This window comes from Anguilla rostrata, chromosome 16, assembly GCF_018555375.3.
Source record: "Anguilla rostrata isolate EN2019 chromosome 16, ASM1855537v3, whole genome shotgun sequence".
In the NCBI taxonomy this organism is placed as follows: Eukaryota; Metazoa; Chordata; class Actinopteri; order Anguilliformes; family Anguillidae; genus Anguilla; species Anguilla rostrata.
In genome coordinates this window covers 2682473-2698930 of record NC_057948.1, presented here as the reverse complement: position 1 = coordinate 2698930, position 16458 = coordinate 2682473, and the positions used below count along the sequence as shown (strand labels likewise).

Here is a 16458-nt window from a genome sequence, read left to right as displayed (position 1 = left end):
ACCTTGTCACCATTCAAGCGTGTTTTCCCTCATCTAATTAAAAAAAAATAATGAAGTCTGTTCAATGAATCAGTTAAAGTAAGTATTTGAGGGGAGTTACAAGACACTGCACAATAATTGTGGAGGTAACAATATAGCAGTATAACTACAATCTGACTTTATTTAAAACCTATTTGTCTGCATGGTTTCTATTATAGCCTCTACATGAATATCCATCATAAGAACACCCCAGCAATTTATGTGCCCATAGGCCAACCTGGCTGTGATGCATACAGATTTAAGGTTAAGGGTAAATGGACTGCATTTATAAAGTGCTTTTATCCAAAGCACTTTACAATTGATGCCTCTCATTCACCAGAGCAGTTAGGGGTTAGGTGTCTTGCTCAGGGACACTTCGACACACCTAGGGCTGGGATCGAACCGGCAACCCTCCAACAAATAATGTGTATCCTCAAGAACATTTGTATGGCGTTCAATTGAGATTGGAAGAGAGTTATTAGCTTCCCGATTCTTACATTAATGCAAAGTTTATCCACCACTGGTGAAACATCAAGTGCTTTGTTATTTTTACTTTTCTTACTTGAACTGATCCAATGGTTCTAAAAACCATCCTATGTTTTACTATTTTTGAGGGCTCCTGTTAGTTTCACGAACGTGCACGCACGCGCACGCGCGCACACACGCCTGCATACACACGTACACACACACACATTCCACTGATTCCTCCCGACCCCAGTCTTTGTGATTGTTTCTCCAGGCACACCCGTTCTGTGGTAGAAACACGAGCCAGCTTTGTTAATCACATACTTGAACATACTAACGCAGGGTGGTCAGCTAAGGTGTAGCGCGTGTAGTTTACTGTACCCGTGACCCAAGACCTGGGACGGTATCTGGCTGCCATTGTGCAATAATATCCTCCTGAGACCCGGCACTTCATTTTTCCCCCTCTAGGGGGCATGAGCCTCTGGTCTTAATCTCAAGAGCAATATATTCTACTATGCTGCAACCTGCGCTACAAGGGATATTCAATAAAAATAAAAGAAATCATATTTCTGAAAATATTTTCACTGGAACATGTTTTCGTCATCCACAACATTTGTACTACGTCAAAAAAAATTGTATACCGAATTTTTTTCCTGCTGGGAGGATAAGGTTCGAACGAATGATTCCACATCACTAAGTACAATGTCACAGCTGCTGCCAGTGTATTGCACTGTGAAGTACTTCGAATTGCCTGTTTCTTCGCAGGATATGCACATGCACTATAAATAAAGCTTTTTGTTGTTGATGTTGTTATTGTTATTGTTGTTTTTTTATGTGGTCGCGAGACGAGGTGTTGTCTGGAGGCCGGCTGATTCACGAGCCAGATGAGTGCCATATTCATGAGTGAGCAACGGTTCAAGCCCCCACCGTGGCACCAACGAGCTGTACCCCCTTCTCTACCCGTGACCCCCACCAACCCCTCTATCCATTCTACCCGAACAAATAAAGCAAAAAAATAAAAATAAAAAAAATACAAAAATAGAGTGGTCTGCCTACTCTCTCTCTCTCTCTCTCTCTCTCTCTCTCTTCTCTCTCTCTCTCTCTCTCTCTCTCTCCTCTCTCTCCTCTCCTCCTCTCTCTCTCTCTTCCTCTCTCTCTCTCTCTCTCTCTCTCTTCTCTCTCTCTCTCTCTCTCTCTCTCTCTCTCTCTCTCTCTCTCTCTAAAGCATCCGTTAGTTATCTCCGTCACGTCACTATCATGGGAAACAGTATCTCCTCTCTGCCCCGTTGCGTGTGGACAGCATTTATCATATTTAAAGTGACACGGCCACGGCGGTTATGGAAATAAAGCCCTACGGACGGCTTTCTCCGAATTCCATCGCTTTTTTCATAAAACTGTCAAGAACTTTTTTTTTTGTACTTGGCCCCTTGTCTGCTCTGTATCGGCCATGTGGTTCGAGTCTCGATCACCTAATCCGCAGTGATTAATGGGGATAATTAATAGCGTCCGACTCCTCGCGAGCGGGAGCCTTCAGCCGTCCGCCGGCCCCTGGGACCGGCCGCACAAATCATCCGGCGGCCACGATTAGCCGCGGGGTTTCCCCGCCAGATGCACTGCATCATGTCAGAGAGCGGTAACGCATTGCACTTTGTCATGAGGTGAAGTCACTGCTTGGTACGCCCTGGTAGCGCGGGGGTGGGGGGAGCCGTGCCAGCGAAGAGCCGCTCAGAGCCGAAGTGTTGCTCAATTCCGCGATTACAGGGAAAGAGCACTCTCTCTCTCGCTCTCTCGTTTTCTCTTACATCAGCTTAGTTTTGCCGTAGCGATTGTTTATATAAAACAATGATATGGTGCTTGAATCCTTAGTATTATTGAGTATTATTGGAAGGGCTTTGTTAATAAAATAACGCTAATAAACAGCAATAACCAAAAACATTAATCATAACAACATAAGACTAGCCTACTATATTCGGTGCTGCTGTTGATCCCTCCCCGGGTAAGACTGAAAATCTGTTTATATCAGTCAGTTCTTTAAACTGAGGGAAAGAATGAAATGAAATGATTTTTTTTCTTCTTTCAATCCTGTATGGTTTTTACAGTGTAGGGGAAAGCGCATCTCGGTCTCCGCCTCACCGGTCTCACTGACCGCGCAAGCTTTCGTCCTTTGGCAACCGGAGACCGTCGGAATGCGGGAATCTCGCGGCGCCTGCCTGTACCAGGGCACAGAGACCTGCCAGCGTCACCTAAAAGGCTTCCTCTGGCGGGATTGGCCGCTTCGCTGCTGTTTTTCCTTCCTTCCCACCTGCTACTGGGAAATATTTACCACCCATTAGATTCTTCTCCGCTTATTGCGGCAATGGCTCCGTAAAAGCCAGGATCTGACACTTACATCACTAATTCTGAGCTATAGGAAGTCTCGCACCCGGGGCGTAAATCAGCTATAACCGTTTATACAGTGCGCGTGCCCACCGGAGCGTTTCTTATTATCGCGGCAGGCTTTCGTAAACAGTCCCCGTGAATAAAAATAAAAATAATTTACGGTCCAATAACGGCTGCGGGTTGAAAACATGTTTGTGTAATTGAGTCGGCCTGGGCCTTGTAGTCTTTTATTTGGTTTGCGAGAGGGAAGCGAGAACAGGAATTGGACAAGGATGTATTGACTATAAGGACTGTAAGGTTTTCTTACAGTTGTTGCTCCTTGGCGTTATGCGGAGGGTCTCGGCGCGCGCCGTTTGTCTGGCCCGGGCCAGATGTTATTGAGGAGGAGGCAAGGTCTTTTGAGGAGGCAATTTGAGCTGGTAAAACCTCTGGGATTGCAGGGTTAAAGGTTAAAGGTCAAAGGAGCATGCCGTTGCAGTCTGACCCCTAGGTGAGGTTAAGTTCTCTGTCATGGACGTACTCCGCCACACATGCACGCATACACACACACACAGCTTTATTGGACATGGCTGTTCGTCTTCCTCTGCATCCCAAACTGATTTACACCCACTGACACCTCACATCCCCTAACCCTTCTCTGTTACTAGGGTGTGCCTAATCTCTTAATGGCTGATCGCGCTCTCTCTCACTCTCTTTACCTATCTGTCAGTCTCCCTCTCAATTCAGTTCGGTTCAATGTCGCTTCATCCGTATGACTGAATATTGCAATATGTTACAACATTGGAGAGCTCAGCATTTAAATAAGACACAATACATCAGTAAAATCCAGTTACAAAAGTTACAAAAAAATAACAATAATTAAAGAAAAATAGAGTGACCAGGGAGATACCCAAGAAATTTAAATATGACTACTAGAAATAATAATAGTAATAATAATGGTGATGGTGATGATGGTGGAACAATGAGGATTTTAATGGTATGAGTGTTACATGTGTGTGCGTTCTCTGTCCTGTTATCTTATCTCTGGGCTCATTCCCGCGTATCAGCAGGTGGGTTTTGACCAATCGGAGTCTGGCCGCTGAGTCATAAATACGTGTCAGAGCCGCAGCTGCAGCGGCCAGCGTAGCAGTTCAGGCCCACACAGAGAGGGAGTCCGGCACGACGTCGCGAGCTCAGCCGCACCTCCGGGGGTCAGAAGATCCGGCCAATCGGGAATCGGAGTACGAGCCGATCGAACGTGGCGGTGTCTCGCGGGATGAGTTCCGAGACCCCGGGCCACCCGTCCGAAACTGGAAATTGAGCCCTATCACCCGCGCGCGCTGTTGCAAAATTGACCTTTTGCAAAGAAAAAAAAAAAAAAATGTTTTCCTTTTCCAAGTAACACAAGGCCATTCGGTTTCTGTTGCACTCCAAAGTCACGCTCTTACTCACGTCACCTGTTCAAAACATTTTCACTCTCACAAACTCCTCCCGCTCTTGGACCTGAACAGACGTACGGTATCTCTTGTTCTTTACGGAAACAGATCCACGACCCCACAGGGACTGAGTTTGAATCTCTGCGTTTAGCAGACACGCTTACCCACATAACGTTTTACACACAATCCGTTTACACAGGCAGGTATTTTTCACCGAAGCATTCATTGCCTTACATTTACTCGGCGGATGCTTTTATCCAAACTGACACAATAAGTGCATAACAAAGGTCATTGCAACAACTACAAAACACAGGTCCGATAAGGTACAGTATTCATTGTGTAACTGTCATTCGTGGCCATGAACACAGTAAGTCCAGATCACACACTAAGCATAGGCTGGGTCAGAAAGTAATGCTAAGTCGTTCAACAGTAGGACCCCAGTGGGGAATCAAACCCACAACCTCTGCATTACAACCTCAATTCCCTAACCATTATAGCAACACCGGAACTGGCCCTGGGCATAAACGCTCAGCGCAGTCGTTTAGGGCCACAACCGTCCCTGGCCCAAACAATTTAGCTGTGTGATTTATGTTGGACCACTTTGGAGCCACAACAACATTCTTGTCTAGGGCCGCCAAAACCCTAGGGCCAGCTCTGATCAACAATGGTTACCTTTCATTTTTTGCAAAGCATACCATTTTGAGTCACATAAATACCAGCAACGGGTAGCGCGATATGTGGTTTTGAAGACACTACGTTGGGTGCAGAACAGTTCACTGCCTTTCAGTCAGCTTTCCCCACTGGTTTACTGCCACCAGTATACATGCCTTAGGCCAGTATTCCTCAAACTCTGTCATTGGGCCCCTTGTGTATGCTGGTTTTCATTCCAACCGCAGGTGAAATCCCAGAAAGTATATTTTTCTTAATTATGCTTTGCATGTTTAGAGGGATTGTTTCCCCTCTTAAAACCACATTGTCAGAAATGGTTGTGCATGCCATGAATAATAAAAGTCACATGTTCACATTGTGCTATACTGCAAAAAATTACGTAAAGAAAATTTTAACTGATGCAAGTAAAGACCGAGGTGAATCAAGAGGATCCTAATTGGTGGAAGTGTGGACACCTGGCCACTAAAACTAACCATTTGGTAAATAATGAAGAACTCAAAGACAAAGGCTGTGTTTCAGACTGTATACTTGTGCTCAGTGTTCTTGTGTTCCTGTAAGACCACACCTCCAGGTACACTTACAAGTCTATGCTTATTGAGTGTAAGGACACTTAAAATCTGTTAAAGTTGGAACGTGCTTGTACTTTGACGTCAACACTACTGACCTATAATCTTAGCAAGAAACACGTTGACACTACACACATCTGTAAATAAAACACACTTACACGAAATCCTCCTGCCTTATGTCCTCCATTTTCTTGGCTGAGTAAAAAAAAAGTCTTCTTCGGCCTCAAACACAGAGCAGAAAACGCGATGGTTACTGGGAAGGGAAAACATGGAGGAGTCCGCATCGAAGCGCACTCTGCTTCTCCGTCTTCCCGGGAACAAGAATCAAATTTCCGGTAAAATCTTGCATTCTTGCCTCGTTGCGTTCGCGAGTTTGGAATGCACACTTGAGCACATGACCTTTCCACACAGGGCTGCTATCCACTCGAGGTAGGGCGCAAGTGTAAGGTTTGGAACACAGCCAAAGCAAATGAGCTAACGATCCAAACCTGTGGTGCAGTAACAAGTTCAAAGAAAACAATTATGAAAAAACTTAAACGCATGTGTTTAACTACCTTAATTGAGTCAGAGATTGGCTGTAGTGAAAACCTGCGTACACAGGGGGTCCCCAGGACTGAACTTGAATTGGGTTTCGTGTGCACTGAACTGAGTGAGGTCGGGTTACGCCTGGGGTGCACAACTCCGTTCCTGCAGGGCTGATCTGCGTTCTGGTTTTTGCTCCAACCCCGATTACATTAGTTTGAGTTTTCTGACAGCTCCATTAACTACGCCGGTTCACTCCTGACCTTGAGCACAGGGAAATCTTTAGGAAGCACGTGCAGTCCGCAGCTATGTTTGGTGCTTATGCAAACGTCAGGTCGAGATGCGGTTGAGCTAATTACATAATTAAGAGCAGAAGTTGGCGCAAAACCCCGGAACGGATCGGATTGGCCCTGGCTGCGGAGCCCTGGGTGAAGCGGAGCAGGCGGCGAGGACCCGTGCCTGCCTCGTGTGCCCCGACGACACACTCCCGGGATCTTTCTCATGTCAGATTAAAGAGAAGAAAATCCAGTATCAAATTCCTGCCCCGGTTCAGCCTGAGTCTGTGACAGAGCTTGGCCAAGCTCTCTGGGCCTTGTCACTCAGTGCGTTCACATGCACAGCTGTCTCATGCCGCTTGGCACTCCTCCGATGCAGCGGTCTCCAACCCTGGTCCTGGAGAGCTACAGGGTCTGCTGGTTTTCATAGTGACTCTGCACTTCATGAATCAATTAGAGCAGTTGAGCAGTTGATTGCACAGTTAACTCAACTGGTGTCTTGGGTCTTAATTGGGTGCTGATTTTAAGGTGAAAACAAAAACCAGGAGTCCCTGTAGCTCTCCAGGACCAGGGTTGGAGACCACTGCATCAGATAATACAAATCACAGACGGGAGGGCGACCAAGGTCCTGGGGAGCAGTGGGGTCTGCTGGTTTTAGTTTTCACCTTTGATACTACAACCACATCAGACCCAAGAGACCAGGTGAGGCAAGTAATGTGGAATAGATCACTTTAATTGATCAATGAAGTACCCAGTAACACAAAAAAAGCAAACCCTGTGATTCTCCAGGACCTGGGTTATACACATCTGTCATACACAGTCAGTCTCCTTCCCAACTAAAAAGGGAAGAAGCACTCTGTCAGAATGTGTTTTGAAGAGGTACGAAAGGTATTTGGTGTATAAACAGAGCGGTACAAACTAAACGCCTGTATTTCACGTACATGGGTGGACTGCTTTCACAGGGTTTGGCCTTCAACCACTAAGTTTATCATCTACTCAATGGACCTCATTCACAAAACTTTTCTGAAAATATTCTTACTTTTGTTCTTAAAAATGTAAACAATATGATATTTATGGCACATGTGCAAACCTTTGTTTTTGTGCATATCCCGATGTATTAGATGATGAATGCTGGCCATTTGTAAATTTTAGGCGCAATAATGTTCATGTGATTTGCATAAGGAAACAGCCATGAGTAAATACAGTAATAAAAAAAATGATGAATGCCGACATGTTCTTGGGAAAGTTCTTATACGCGTGTTACAATCAAACGTACGCATGTTTCATGAATGAGGCCCAATGTTTCTTTCTTTCTCTTGCTTTTTCTCTCTCCCTTTTTTTCTCTCTCTCGGAAAAATGGGGCGTGGGTCACGGATCCTGTGTTCTAATTAATGGACACCTGAAGATACTAAAGGACAGGTTTCTGAACTCAAACAGAAGCTATTGGCTTTTTTCTTATCAGCTGAGTTAGGCTCTGCGGGAGATGGTGGCCTGTGCCATCGCTGTATCTCACCCGCAAAATCCCCCCAGCGACCGAATCCATGCAGCTCACAGCACGACTGATAAAGCTGTTTAGATCTATGGCCCACGGGGGGAGCCAAGTAAAGGTCAAGGAAACTAGAGAAGACGCACGTTATACATTAGCGAGGGTGACAAGTCCCCGTTTCTCCAGAATCAGGCGAAAACAGTTCCGCGGTTGTGCTCGTTCTCTCATGAGAGTCGCGTTTGTCGGAAGTTGTTTAGGCCATTCGAAGCGCAGTTTTATATAAAGACTGTCCGTCCAGGCTCCGAGATTTTGATCGTTAATGACGGGGGTTTATCGGTGTCTCTTACGAGCAGAGCGCACCGGGGTAACGAAAAGCAGCTACCCCACTTCAAAGACGGGGGAGCGGGGCCGTGGAGCAGAAATCCAGGCGGAGATTAAGCGCTGTCATTCGGAGATATGGCGGGGGTTTTCGCATGAGTAATTGGGTGGAGAGCTGGACGGATTTACACAAGCCGGGTGCTAGGCGCTGCGAACTGTTAAAAAACAGTAGATCTCCTTAGAAATATTACGCATGGGTGATGAACTACTAGACACAGAAAGCGTTTTTAAAAAAAAAAAACAATGTGAATGGAGCTTGGCTTTTTAAAAGTATTATGAAATAAAGTTTCTCTTTTAAACAGTTTAGAAACAATGCGCGTATACTTCTATAGCTCGTATCAGTTTAAATTAAACATTACATCCAGAAATTATATATGTATAAGAAAGATATTTGACAAACTATTTAGTTTTTTCCGAAAATGAGAAATATAATTGCAAAATCATTCAAAAGAAAATCCTTATAAAATTGTATCCCGCGGAAATCCAGCTGGCTGCAGGGAGTTGTTTTGTTCAGACGGAGGGGAGTGCCGTCGAGTTGGAGGGAAAATGGCACTTAAAAAAATAATTCTTCACTTTGATTTTTCTGGGAAGCAGAACTTGGAGAGAATCTATGCAGACGTTCAGTGACCCATTTGTTCCATGCTGCAGTTAAACGTTAGTTTTATTTTACCCAGTCAGGTGTACTGAGAGTGGTCAGGACCTGAGCAGGTTACGCAGGTAAGAACTCTTCCCAGCGCTGTTAGCGGAACCCACAGAAACCCAGAACTTTCCCCTGAACCCACACACCTTTCCGGACCGTCGATTCACCACCAAGTGGACTTTAATTCAGAGCAGGACAGAAAACAAAAACCAACAGAGCAGATGCAGTTTACAGGCCGGAAACAGTGATACATTTAAGAGGGTAACAACATTAATTTCTTAAGTACGACAAACTCCCTATTGTTTCAACGGTAGCTATGTTATCAGACATATACACAATAATTAATACACATTTAAAAAAAGCTACATTTCCATCATACTCTTTACAGTTTTTACTCTTAAAGTCAATAATTAAGTTACCTTTTTTCAATGGGGAGATTTTTTTAACGGTATCTGTGGACCAGCACTTAAAAAAAAAAAACTTTTAACATGACTACTTAGCCACATAACCTGTGTGACTTTTTTGTATTTTTACAAACTCCAGACTCGCGGCTGTTTGGCACAGAGCCTGTCCAAGTCAGAGGATCTTCCTTGGAAAGAGCTGCACTGGACATAGTTTTACAGTTCGGTCATTAAAAATGACAGGAGGGCGCAAGTTAATTTACTGCACCGCTACTCTGCCCGGATCAGGGTGAACTGGAATGACGGCAGCCATGAAATAGACAGTTTGGGTCCAAAGACACAAATATCTCTCTTTACAAACTATCTTTTTTTTTTTTTTTTTTGGGAACCGATACAGTGTTTTAATCTTTAAAAATTCAATAAGTTATTTTAAGAATTCTTACGGTCGCAACTTCATTTTAAAAAATGACGCTGAGGATTTCATCGTGTTTGAAAAATGACAGTATAGGAATGTGAGACCTTCAGGATGCATTGGTGTAAGACGGGGAATGACTGTTCCTGTATGGGTAAAGTGTAATAAGGGAGTGTACAGAAGGATAACCAGTGACATTGACCTCATTCTGATTGGTTTTCCAGTGAGGCCACGCCCACTCAGCCTCTGGTCATTGGTGGAAATGGACACGTGAGAGTCTGTGTTTAGTGGGGTTCGTCTGGGGCGGGAGGCCTCCCCGGTCAGTGCACCAGCTGCAGCTTGGTCAGGTTCCTCTGGTGCATGTTGTGATGACGCACCAGCTCATCCGACCTGGCGAACTTCTTCTGGCAGTTGGGCCACCGGCAGCTGAAGGGCTTCTCGCCTGCGGGGACAGGAGCATTTTAGCGCAGGGGCTAACCAAAACAAGTCCCTTCAGAGTACCTGCCGAAAATCACCAAATTACTTAACTGGACACGTACAACAAACAATGATAATTCATACCTAAATTATGATAATACCTCAAGCTAAATTTACAAAAGAGGGGAAGGCCCAAGGTTAACTGGGAATCACAATGGCAGTCCCTCATAGAGAAATCATAGCGACTTTTACAGTAGAAGTCGAGCGCAACCGTGATCAGCACGATCGCTGCTTTATCGCGATCCAGGGGGAAGGGGAATAATGGGGAATAGTGGAAAAATAAAATTTTTACGCACTTGTTTTACCTGTATGAGTCCGGGTGTGGGTCTTAAGGTGGTCAGACCGCGAGAACTTTCTCTGACAGGTCTCGCACTGGAACGGTTTGACCCCTACGCACACACAGGGAGCACAAAGCACACATCCAGTGGGGGGCGCCCAAGGGAGAGAGCGGGGTGCCAGGCGCGGGCACAAGACCTTCACCCGAAACCTTCATTTACAAAGTCCTGGGTATGGGTGCAACAATGGCGCCCAACATCTTCATTTACAAAGTGCCCAGTATGGGTGCAATACTGGCACCCAAAATCTTCATTTACAAAGTGCCCGGTATGGATGCAAGACTGGTACCCAAAATCTTCATTTACAAAGTGCCTGGTATAGGTGCAATACTGGCACCCAAAATTTAATTTACAAAGTGCCTGGTATGGGTGCAATACTGGCGCCCAACATCTTCATTTACAAAGTGCCTGGTATGGGTGCAAGACTGGTACCCAAAATTTCATTTAAAGGGTGCCTGGTATGGGTGCAATACTGGCACCTGAAAATTTAATTTTCATGACCGCAGGCAGTTACTCATTACAGGTAGCCTGCTAATGGTGTCTTCTGGATAGATGTATTCCTCTGTGTTATGTACAATTTCCAGCAAGCTCTCAATGAAATTATATCCTCTCACCACCCAGCTATTCACCTTGGTCCCCTGCATGGGACATGACTTGAGTCTCTGGTCTTAATCTTATGAGTCATATATTCTGCTGTGCTGAAACCAAGGGAGATTCAGTAAATATTAGAAAGAAATAATATTTCTGAAAATATTTTCACTGCAACACTATTTTTGTCTTTGCACTTGCATTACTGTATGTCAAGAAAATTGGAATACTTAAACAAAATAATAAAAAATAAAACTTTTTTTCTGCCAGGTTTCAGGTGGATATTCTGTGACCACTAAGCAGGTTGCTATAGTGACTTAAGTGAAAATGTCATGCTCAAGAAGCAACCTAACCTTATCTACAAGCTATCTAAACCTCTTTTGTTTATTTTTTAAAATAATTTTCACCAGCCAAACCCAAAGGCAAAGCTGTACGGAGACTCAGTAGCTCTATAGACTCCCGGTCTTTGAAATATTTTGTTACATGAGTAATATTTGTCCTTCGTTTATCCTTATAACATTTATCCTTCATAAGTCGACATCTGTTCTCATACACTTCTTCCAGTTTGCATTTTGTGTGATGCTATAAAGGGGAAGTATCAGCATCGGCCAATATGGCCAAGAATTTTAATATAGTGCAGCCCTGGTCACAATGTTTTTGAGCGGCTGTTGCTCATTGTTACCTTTTATCTCATCTTTGGTGTCATTTGTTGTGATTTCAGTGATGCACTTCTGCACGTTTAGCATGAAAACATTACTAGGGTGTAATGGGTGCTATTCATTTACAGTTTATTATTTGTGTTCACGATAAGTTATTTATACTCGAGTGATATTTTGATGAGCTAATATGTGCTCATAATTTCAATCTTCTCATCTTTTTACCATTTATAAAAAAACAGACAGAGACAGAGACAGAGAGAAGGGCAGTGAAGAGAGAGACAGAGAGAAGGGCAGTGGAGGGGGAGACGGAGGAGAGAGAGGGAGAAGAGAGAGGAAGGAAGAGAAAACAGAGAGAGGGACAGTGGAGGGGGAGACGAGAGGAGAGAGAGAGGAAGAAGAGGGAGACAGAGAGAAGGGCAGTGGAGAGGGAGACAGAGAGAAGGACAGCGGCGAGGGGGCTGACCTGTGTGTCTGCGCTGATGCCTCTTCAGCTGGTCTGATCTGGAGAACCTCCGGCCGCAGTCGCTGAAGTCACACTGGTACGGCTTCTCCCCTGGTGAGGAAGGGGGAGGGGGGGGGATCAGAGAGCACAGAGGGCTGTTCAGCAGCGCCCCCAAAACCACCAGCAAGCAAGCGCCCTGCCCCCCCCCCTCACTCCAGCTGTGTGCGCTCGGTTTAAAAAACGCCCGTACCAACCAAACATCTGCATCATGTGGTCACTTCTGGCACTACAATCTTTACTTCGCTCTAGTGTGTTTCTTTTGCACCTCTGCACCTTTAACTAATGCACTTGTTGTACGTCGCTCTGGATAAGAGCGTCTGCTAAATGCCTGTAATGTAATGTAATGTAATGTATGCACTTATTGTATGTCTCTTTGGATAACAGTGTCTGCCAGATAAATGTAATGTAATGTAATGTAATGCATCACGGTTTCTTCGCGGTTCCTTTTAAATGGAACGAAGCTGCCAGTCCAGTGACCCCTCGACTGCCAACCGGGGGGGGGGGGCTGTCAGCAGTCCCCAGACAGCGTAGCGGCGGTTTCTCATGGATAACCTCCCCCTGTACCGTGACTCCGAGGCCCGCGCCTGCAGTGAAACCCGCGATTGCTCGTCGCGTCTGTTTTAGGAGTCCGCCCCGCGCGCCTGTCCTTCTCGCGCCCGTGGAGACCTCCTCCGCCGCCGCCGCTCGGGCGGATTCCGGTCTCGGATTTTTGGGCTTCTGGGAATCGCTGTCGTCATCGGTTACGGGAAGAGAGTCCGCTGACTGTCCCGATCACTCCAGGGGACGCTCCGGGGGGGGTGGGGGGGGGGACCTCACTGCTCGTCCGAAATACCGCTCGCCCAACCGCAACTCGCATTCCTTTCAGTTTTCCACTTAAAATTTTTTTATTTTCTTATTTATTTTTTATTTTTCGGCCGTGTTATTACTCACAATCGCAGCCCGCCAAGGACTCGGCAATTCATTTCTGTCCCCTGACGTGTGTCTCTAGTCTTCAGCTCGAGAACCGCATATCCCACTGTGCTGAAGCCTGCACAACAAGGGACGTTCCATGAAAATAAAATGAATCATATTTTTGAAAATATTTTCACTGCGACATGTTTTGGTCTCATTATTATTATTATTATTATTATTATTATTATGAATAATATTACTGGTGTACTGTATTAATCTCAATCGTACAGTCGACTGTAATATGGAGAAGGAACAGTCTCCTTGGATGGACTGAAAATCGATTTGTCCGCATTAATCCTTCTAAACGCACCCCCAGGGGAGGGTGAGCTCCCCTGGCCAAACTGAGCCAGAGTCCTCCCGGGTGGGGGTGGGGGGGGTGACTGTCCCCCTTTGGCTTGTGTTGTAGGGGTTTAGGCTGGATTCACGCCAGATCAGCTTGCCGCAGGGTTGTGCGGCAAAAAACGGCGGTCTTCCCATTCATGTGAACGGGGGTAGTGCGTTTGGGCTGCGGCAGTGGTTGACCGCATGGGGTGCCAGAAAAAAAAAAACGCTAGCTAGCAGCTACCCCACGAAGAAGTTTTGAGAACGGATTTGCGACCTCAATTCTTCTATGGACTGCGCTCCTGATGCTGTGCTTATGATTTGTCATTTGATATTATATTACATTACAGGCATTTAGCAGACACTCTTATCCAGAGCGACTTACACAACTCTTTTACACAGCATTTTACATTGTATCCATTTATACAGCTGGATATATACTGAAGCAATTCCGGTTAAGTACCTTGCTCAAGGGTACAACGGCAGTGTCCTTACCCGGGAATCGAACCTGCGACCTTTCGGTTACAAGCCCAGTTCCTTACCCACTGTGCTACACTCCATCCGTGTATACTGTGTGATTGCGTGAGTGTGTGTGAGTGCATGTACGTGTGTGCGTGAGTGCGTGCGTGTGTTTGTGTGTGTCCGTATGTATGTGTGTGCGTGTGTGTGTTTGAGTATGTGTGTGCACGTGTGTGTGCGTGTGTGTATGTGTGTGTGTATGCGCACATTTGAGTGTGTGTGTGTGTGTGCGCACATTTGAGTGTGTGTATGTGTGTATGTGTGCGCACGTTTGTGTGTGTGTATGTGCGTGTGTGTGCGTGTGTGTGTGCATGGATGTGTATGTGTGTGTGTGTATGTGTGTGTGCATGTGTGTGTGTGTGCATGTGTGTGTGAGTGTGTGTGCGTATATGTGTGTGTGTGAGTGTGTGTGTGTATGTGTATGTGTGAGTGTGTGTGTGTGTGCGTGCACATGTGTGAGTGTGTGTGTGTATGTGTATGTGTATGTGTGAGTGTGTGTGAGTGTGTGAGTGTGTATGTGTATGTGTATGTGTGTGTGTGAGTGTGTGTGAGTGTGTGTGTGTGTGCGCTCCTCAGTGCTTACCCGTGTGCTTCCTGCTGTGCATCTGTAGGTGGGACAGTTTGAAGTATCTCCTGTTGCAGCCGGGATAGGCGCACATGAACGGGCGCTTCTCGTTGGTCTCCGATGACCTCACGATCGCCGGGGTGATGCCCGGGACGCGCCGCACGTCCTGCCGAGGGGTTCGCCGAGAGAGAGGGAGGCGGCTTTAGAGTCAGAACGTGACACGCGCACAGGAGCATGCGTGCTGTACATCTAGGCCGATTCATTCACGTTCATAGTGACGCTTCTTTTCAAACACACAGTCCATTCACACAGCCCGGATATTTACTGAAGCAATCAGGGTTAAGTGCTTTCGCTCGAGTGTAGTGAGCGAAAGCACAACAGTGCCTCACCAGGGAATCAAACCTGCAACCACTGCACTGCATGCCCAGTTCCCTGTGTTGTCATATACTACACTGCCGCCCCTCTGGTTCAACAGACAGAAGGAGGAGGCTCCAGAAATGGCCGCTCACTTCCATCTACGTTTTCCACTGGTACAAATCAAACCGACACAGTGAAATACGACCGCACTGCACCAGAAAAAGATAACAGAAAGTATTCCTCTCCTCCTTATCCTCCAAAGACCCGGCAATTAATTTTTGTCCCGTCGGTGACACAAGTCTCTGGTCTTAATCTCGAGACCCATATATTCTACCGTGCTGAAACCGACACTACAAGGGACATTCAATAAAAAATAAAATACATAATATTTTTGAAAATATTTTCACCGCAACGTGTTTTTCGTCATCCAAGACACATATATCATGTCAAAAAATGAAACGCTTAAAACTTTTATTTCTGCTGGGTCTCAGGAGGTCATGCGACGCGACTAAGAGTTCACCTACAGCACAGGCCGTGAGTTTCTGAATAAGTGAATAAACGAACGACGTTTTCTCAGTCAGCTGGCGACACTGCATTTGAACTAGCAGAAAAATTACCGACGGAAATCCTCATGTTATCCCGATTAGTCATTTAACCCCTTTGAAGGGCGAGCTTCTCGGGAACGTTCTTTGTCAAAAATTCGAAGTCGGCGTTCTGGAACTCGGTTGCCGGCGGCGATCGTCACGCCGGCGTCGGAACGCGCGGCCGCGGACGTTCCGATCGCGCGTTCGCGACCGCGCGCCTTTGAAAGGGTCCAGACGGGCGGCTGTGCGCGGAGCGGGCTGCGATTCCGGGGGGGGGGGCCCCGCGCGCGTCTGCGACGGCCCTCCTCTCTCACCCCGGAACGGGCCCCATCTGCTCGTAATTAGCGGCTGCTTAGCATAACGGCCCCCTCTTTAACGGCCTGGTAAGAGGTTATTGATAAGCAAATTGCCAGAGTGCTTTCACGACTCTCACGCTCGGGTTATCTAGCGACCCCGCAGGGACCCCGAACGCCCAAAGTCAGGGTTAGGGTCCCCGGAGCTCCTCAAAAACGTAAGCCACCTGGCCCGTCTGGGCCAGCTGAAATGAAGCCGAGCGGGAGCAATTACAAATTTCTACCGGGGCTTTTTTTTTTGTTTTATCATAAAAGCTCTGGTTTACTGGCCACGCTCGCCCGGGAAATCTTCCGCTCTCTCTCGCCTGTTTAACTTCATTTCGCCCTCCCCCCGAAAAAAAAAAAACAAAACGACGGAGGGGAGACGACAAAAAGAAGAGGGGAGGGGAGGGGGGGGACGAGAAAGAAAAAAAAAGGAGGCTAATGTAAATATCCCGTTTTCAGTTAAAACGTCTCCAGAGATCTCCTCTGGAGAATCTCTGCTTTCGGGGGGCTGCTGACGGACGTTAATTAAGATTTAATGATTTATTAAAGCGGGCCTGTGCTCGGAAACCCTATCTTCGCTGCTAATGGATTTTTGCGAGAGCGATTCCTCTTCCCCCCCCTTTCACTCCGAAATAC

The 16458-nt window shown here is 46.3% G+C and overlaps 2 protein-coding genes and 1 long non-coding RNA gene across 4 annotated transcripts in view; 1 reads left to right on the top strand and 2 right to left on the bottom strand.

Moving 5' to 3' along the window:
* LOC135242400 (protein NLRC3-like) overlaps nucleotides 1-16458 on the bottom strand; it is a 1894071-nt gene that overhangs the window by 1188874 nt on the left and 688739 nt on the right. The gene's annotated exons all lie outside the window — the stretch shown is intronic.
* LOC135242451 (uncharacterized) overlaps nucleotides 1-16458 on the top strand; it is a 641023-nt gene that overhangs the window by 164710 nt on the left and 459855 nt on the right. The window lies entirely within an intron of this gene.
* LOC135242437 (Wilms tumor protein homolog) lies at nucleotides 8972-14931 on the bottom strand. 2 transcript variants are annotated; one of them, XM_064313522.1, is made up of 4 exons: nucleotides 14562-14931; nucleotides 12149-12238; nucleotides 10409-10492; nucleotides 8972-10068 (listed from the first exon to the last, which is right to left on the bottom strand). In XM_064313522.1, the coding sequence occupies exons 1-4, from the start codon at nucleotides 14635-14637 to the stop codon at nucleotides 9947-9949; spliced, it is 372 nt and encodes a 123-aa protein (XP_064169592.1). In that variant the 5' UTR covers nucleotides 14638-14931; the 3' UTR covers nucleotides 8972-9946. The 2 variants fall into 2 exon arrangements, with proteins under 2 accessions (XP_064169592.1, XP_064169591.1); XM_064313521.1 differs by having other exon boundaries at nucleotides 10400-10492; nucleotides 14562-14892.

Coding starts and splice junctions, on each gene's coding strand:
- LOC135242437 (XM_064313521.1), bottom strand. CDS start 14,637: ATGTGCGCCTATCCCGGCTGCAACAGGAGATACTTCAAACTGTCCCAC. Junction 12,239..14,561: donor GCACAGCAGGAAGCACACGG/GTAAGCACTGAG, acceptor CTTCCTCACCAG/GGGAGAAGCCGTACCAGTGT. Junction 10,493..12,148: donor GCATCAGCGCAGACACACAG/GTCAGCCCCCTC, acceptor GTGTGTGCGTAG/GGGTCAAACCGTTCCAGTGC.